Raw genomic sequence first — 6,000 nt, forward strand, 5'->3', positions numbered from 1 at the left:
AAAGTGCTGGGATTACAGGTGTGAACCACCGTGCCCAGCCGATTTTTAAAAATTTTTTAGAGGCAGGATCTCACCATGTTGCTCAGGCTGGTCTCAAACTCCTGGGATTACAGGCGAGAGCTACCATGCCCTGCTCATTGCTAGGATTTGAACCTGGGGAGTCTGACTGAATGATTGTTTCTATCACTGTATTACCACCCTGACTGATAACCTTATTTTTAAAATTTGTTGTTGTTGTTTAGCTGCCCTATGAACTGATCTTTAAAAGGCAAAAGTGGAAGTAATTGAAAATCATGAAAAAAAGGTTTTTTTTTTTTTGAGATGAAGTTGTGCCCTATCACCCAGCCTGGAGTGCAATGACACGATCTCAGCTCACTGCAACCTCCGCCTCCTAGGTTCAAGCCATTCTCCTGCCTCAACCTCCCAAGTAGCTGGGATTACAGGCGCCCGCCACCATACCTGGCTAATTTTTTGTATCTTTAGTAGAGACGGGGTTTCACCGTGTTGGCCAGTCTGGTTTCGAACTCCTGACCTCGTGATCCACCTGCCTTGGCCTCCCAAAGTGCTGGGATTACAGGTGTGAGCCACTGCTCCCAGCAGAAATCATGAACAATTTAAGATAACATAGTAATAAACTGAAAATCCAGTGGTATTCAGGAAAACTGTAGAAATTTCAACTGTTTGCCTTTGCACATATTTAGTACCAGCTTTGCCTTGTGGCCGGATATCTTAGTTGGACATTAAGATTCCTCAGTCAACCTAAGTGCCAATTTTAGTTATAAATATCAAAGTCTTACCACCATTCATTCAGTAGATTTTCACTGAGTGCCTACTATGGGCCAGGCATTGTTACAATTAATAAGTAGCTTTTAGTCATACCCCAAAACGGAAGCCTTTGAAATAGTGTGTCATTCTCTCATAATAACCAAAGAAAGAACAAATGTTTTACAGTTCTGTTTGTAGAACATCAGCAAGCTCCTTGCTCTTCCCTGGGAGCCGTGGACAGTATTTTGAAAACACTATTCTAGGCTGCTGTCAGAAATCCCAGACTGGTCACACGCCTGTAATCCAGCACTTTGGGAGTTTGGTGGCTCACACCCGTAATCCCAGCACTTTGGGAGGCTGAGGCAGGAGGATTGCTTGAACTCGGGAGTTCAATACCAGCCTGGACTACGTGCTGAAAGCCTGTCTCTCAAAAAAATACAAAAATTAGCCAGCCTGGACTACGTGCTGAAAGCCTGTCTCTCAAAAAAATACAAAAATTAGCCAGATGTGTTTGTGCCCGCCTCTAGTCCCAGCTACTCAAGAGGCTGAGGTAGTAGGATCTCTTGGGCCCGGGAAGTTGAGGCTGCAGTGAGCCGTGATCTCGCCACTGCACTCCAGCCCAGGCGACAGAGTGAGACCCTGTCTCAACAAAAAAGAAATCCCAAACCAAGAGCCAACGTTAAGATTCAAAAATGGAACTTCACAGTTTCTAATTTTTCATCCTATTTATAGGGTGGCGATGAACAGCCTTGAAAATGATTCATTTGTCCATCCATTCTCAGGGTGGGCCTGGGATTTCAAGGGGAGGATTTGGATGCTGACTCCCTCCATGGCTTTCTTTCAGATCACGTATTCTACAAATTCCAGCCTTCTGTGGTCGCTGCGGCCTGTGTTGGGGCCTCCAGGATTTGCCTGCAGCTTTCTCCCTACTGGACCAGAGACCTGCAGCGGATCTCAAGCTATTCCCTGGAACACCTCAGCACGTGTATTGAAATCCTGCTGGTGTAGGTTTCTCCCCTGAATCCTGTGTTTCTGAAATAGTGAGGTTCCTCTTGCCTTGAGGCCTGCCTCAGGCCACAGGCTGTTTCCTGAGTTTGGAGCTTGTGGCGGTTCTTCCAGCTACAGGGTCTCAGGGAAAGTGGGCCATGGTGACTCCTGGTAGAAGTGGGGTTTCAAGAACCAGTTCTTCCTATTTGGATAGCTTCGGGTTTGCTTTTTATTTATTTATATTTATTTATTTATTTATTTATTTATTTATTTATTTTTATTTATTTTGAGACAGAGTCTCACTTTGTCACCCAGGCTGGCGTGCAGTGGCACGATCTCTGCTCACTGCAACCTCCGCCGCCCAGGTTCAAGCGATTCTCTTGCCTCAGCCTCCTGAGTAGCTGGGATTACAGGCGTGTGCCACCATGCCCAGCTAATTTTTTTATTTTTAGTAGAGATGGGGTTTCACCATGTTGGTCAGGCTGGTCTCGAACTCCTGACCTCATGATCCACCCATCTCGGCCTCCCAAAGTGCTGAGATGACAGGTGTGAGCCACCGCACCCGGCTGGGTTTATATCTTTAAAGTCAGGCATCAAGGGAGAAGAGGGTTGTTTGCACCTTTAAATGTCTAGGCTATTTGCTCTAAGTCTCAGTGTAATCTTATAGATAATCACATTGAAGGACTTCCATTATAAGCTACTTTTCTCAGACATGGTCACAAAGCTGACCTCTTAGCCAGGTAAACTCCGAGTGACTTCCTCTAAGCGCCACAGGGAATCTCGGGGAGGAAATGTTCAGTGTGTCAGAGAAGATAATTTAAAGGCATCATGGGCCCAACACCCTGAAACTGACATTGGAGGCAAACGTGCCCCAGTTACTGCAGGGAGCAAGGCAGACAGGACAGAGCCATTCCCAGTAGGCACACACTGTCCAGTTCCCCTTCCACCTGCCAGGCACCGCGTGTCCTGGGTGCTGGCCTAACTGACTGGTGGGCCGTGTGGGCAAAACGGAAGCCCTTAGACCCCTGAAGAGAGCCTTCCCCGATGTGGGAAGCTTTGCTGGTGGCTGCCTTTATCTCATTCCTCTGAAAAGTCAGTCCCACTCCCTAGACCTTGTTTTAAAATTTGTGTTTTTGAGAAGGTCCCCAAAGCCTGGTCTGAGTGTCGGTGCATGCCTTACATAAGCCTCTAATTGTTTTGTTTTCCCAAAAAGCTACATGGGAAGCTTTTTTTGAGATGGCAAAAGTCTCTATTCCAGCCCCCTTTTCAGGTGAAAAATTCTAGGCCTCAGGGGTCAATTTGGTTGGTATCAGCTAGCTAAGGAGTGACCCTGCTGGGACGAAGCTGGCCCAGAATTGCCTGGAAAGCAGAGATTGGGTTCATTCAGGCCCCAGGAACACTCCAGTGCCAGGGGCAGGGAATGTATTGGTGAGCACAAGCAGGCGTGATCCTCCTGGCAGCCAGGTAACTAGAAGTTACCCTCCGGAGCAGGTTACTCTCTGGGGTATTGACTGGAGAGAATCAGCGTGGGGCTGCGGGGACAGCTAGTCTAGTCTGGAGGGGCCAGAAGAAGTTTTCTGTAGGAAGCAGATCCAAGCTGAGAGCCAAGTCCTGAATCTAGTTGGTGAACAGCTGGAGCGGTGCCACACACAGTGACCACAGCCAGGTAAGGCCCGGTGGACACAGGGCACACGGCATCTCTTCCAGTCCCACTTAGCAAGGCAGGTAGAAACACACACAGGCATCTGGTAGCTTTTGGCCTCCAGTTCTCACCCAGGTCTTCTTGTTTCAGAGTGTATGACAACGTCCTCAAGGATGCCGTAGCCATCAAGAGCCAGGCCTTGGCGATGGTGCCCGGCACACCCCCCACCCCCACCCAAGTGCTATTCCAGCCACCAGCCTACCCGGCCCTCAGCCAGCCAGCAACCACCCTGGCACAGTTCCAGACCCCCGTGCAGGACCTATGCTTGGCCTATCGGGACTCCTTACAGGCCCACCGTTCAGGGAGCCTGCTCTCGGGGAGCACAGGCTCATCCCTGCACACCCCGTACCCCCCTCTCCAGCCCCTGGATATGTGTCCCGTGCCCATCCCTGCATCCCTTAGCATGCAGATGGCCATTGCAGCTGAGCCCAGGCACTGCCTCGCCACCACCTACGGAAGCAGCTACTTCAGTGGGAGCCACATGTTCCCCACTGGCTGCTTTGACAGATAGGCCACCTCCAGACCTCACGAGGAAGCCTTGGAGATCTGGGCAGAGGAAGAGGACACTGAAGAGGAGAGCTCAACCAAGTGAGGCAGCAGGAGGCCATCCCTGAAGAGCCTTGGAATGTGGAGGGTCTGTGCTCCTTTTAAATAAACCTGACCCAGAGCAAAACATTCAATAGCATACCTCACCCGAGAGCATTCCTCTGAGAAACATCTGCCACGTGTGACTGGGGTACAAAAGGATGGCTTGATGGCCGTCCCCCCACGCAGGGGCCAGTGAATCAAGAAAGACTTGGTAAGAGGCCAGGAGAGTGGGAACTGAACACAGACCACTGATCTCAAGCATGTCCAGTTTTTAGCATTAAAGACTTCTCTACTCTTTGCTGATGGGAGCTACACCACTGAAAAAGGAGGGGCAGCCTGGCGTGTTCTCAGGAGCCCCGGAGGATGCCGTATTGGGTGCTTTTCTTTCCCTGGCTCCGAGCAGAGGGGCCTGAGTTTGTGTGTATGCCTGAGCATTTGCCTTGTGAGGCACAGTGGGTGGCTGTCTTGCCTTTGTTTTTGAACCTAAAACCATTTTCAGCCTTTTAGATATTTCATGTGCTGCTGCTTCCCGAAGTGGTCTCGCTTTCTGTTTCGTAAGATGTCTTGTTTACACACTGTATCAGGGATTTGGTGATACTTGAAAATTCCTTTGGAGAAAAAAACAAATTTAATTGCCACACTGCCTGTCCCACATGAGGGCTGTTAAGTTGGAACCCAAGTTTGAACCCAACTTGTGACGGACCGGCAGGTAACCACAGAGCTTCCTTTTCGAAAGCATATGGTTGGAGAGAACCACTTTCCCAGCTCTCGGTTCCAGAAGATTCCACGTCTTGGAGGCTGTGTTCACCTCTAGAACTTTAATGACTACCCAGGGAGGGAGAAGCTCGTTGAAAGGAAGACAAAGATTTAAACAATTCCCACCTCTCTCCACCACATACTTACAGTGCATGAGTTTAACCCAGTCTCGGCTTTGAGTGTGGCTGATAGCGAAGGATAGCAATGTGGAAGATTTGCTTAGTCCCACTGGATTTGGGGTGTGGGATGTACATGGCATATTATACCACCGTTGATAGGCAAGTGACTGGTTGGATCAAAAGCCAGTATTTAGGGATCTGCAGTGAGAGGGCTCTCAGGAAGACTCTTGTAACCGTGTGCAATATGTTTTTTATTCTGACTCGCAGCTTGTGCTTAGCATGTTCTTTGGTTTAGTTCGGGGTTGGGGGACACATCGTTCACCCATCAGAAGTGGGAGATGCAAAGGACCGTGGAAGCAATTTTTGTTTTGTTTGAGGAATACCTGTCTTGGTTTTCTTAGCCCCTTGCCAGTCCTGGAGACTGTGCCTGGGGCCGCCAGGAAGACAGCTGCATGCTGCTGAGTCAGATCTGAAGATGGTGAATCTTTCCAGAGCAAATGAAAATCTCAGCGTGGAGACAGAAAGAAAAGAGACGGGATGTGGATAAGACTCTGCCACCGTGTCACACTAGCATAGGAGACTGCACGTTCATTTGTTGTTTTTCTTTTTTTCCTTTGCCAACCTCCCTTCTATTTATGTGCAAGCAGTTTGGATTCAAGTTCTTGTGTCTGTCTGTTCTGGGGCCTGGGGATCATGAGGGTTCCCTCACAGCCAGCGCAGCACCCAGAAGTGTCCCACAATAAACACGTCACCTGCTCTTGGTCTCTCGCCTCTTGTCCTAGGCATCCCCTCTTGGGCCGGCCCCTCCTTCCCTCTCTCAGATCAGCCCTGGTGGGCATCTCCCTATGATAGGGGGTGGAATGTTGGGGGCAGCAGTAAGACCTGGGGAGCTGAGTCCTGTCCTCTGAGTGGGAGCTGGGCCTCCCTAGGCACACAGAGGCCAGCAGAGGGGTGTGTAAGGCTTGACACCCCAGCTCCAACACCATCTCAGGGTTTTTCCAAAGAAACCAATAGGATATATATGGAGAGAGATTGATTTTAAGGAATTGGCTGTGATTGCGGAGGCTGTGGTCTAAAATTTCT

General features: G+C 49.5%; 1 protein-coding gene across 3 annotated transcripts in view; it reads left to right on the forward strand.

Moving 5' to 3' along the window:
• The window catches only part of CCNJL (cyclin J like), a 60,627-nt gene extending 54,942 nt beyond the window's left edge, over positions 1 to 5,685 (forward strand). For all 3 annotated transcript variants that reach the window (XM_030927980.1, XM_030927979.1, XM_030927981.1), the window contains exons 5-6: positions 1,610 to 1,769; positions 3,545 to 5,685. In XM_030927980.1, coding sequence (XP_030783840.1) covers positions 1,610 to 1,769; positions 3,545 to 3,965 — 581 coding nt within the window. In that variant the 3' untranslated portion in view covers positions 3,966 to 5,685. The remainder of the gene's footprint in view (positions 1 to 1,609; positions 1,770 to 3,544) is intronic.
• Positions 5,686 to 6,000: the final 315 nt, after the last annotated feature.

The sequence above is a fragment of the Rhinopithecus roxellana genome, chromosome 3, assembly GCF_007565055.1.
Source record: "Rhinopithecus roxellana isolate Shanxi Qingling chromosome 3, ASM756505v1, whole genome shotgun sequence".
In the NCBI taxonomy this organism is placed as follows: Eukaryota; Metazoa; Chordata; class Mammalia; order Primates; family Cercopithecidae; genus Rhinopithecus; species Rhinopithecus roxellana.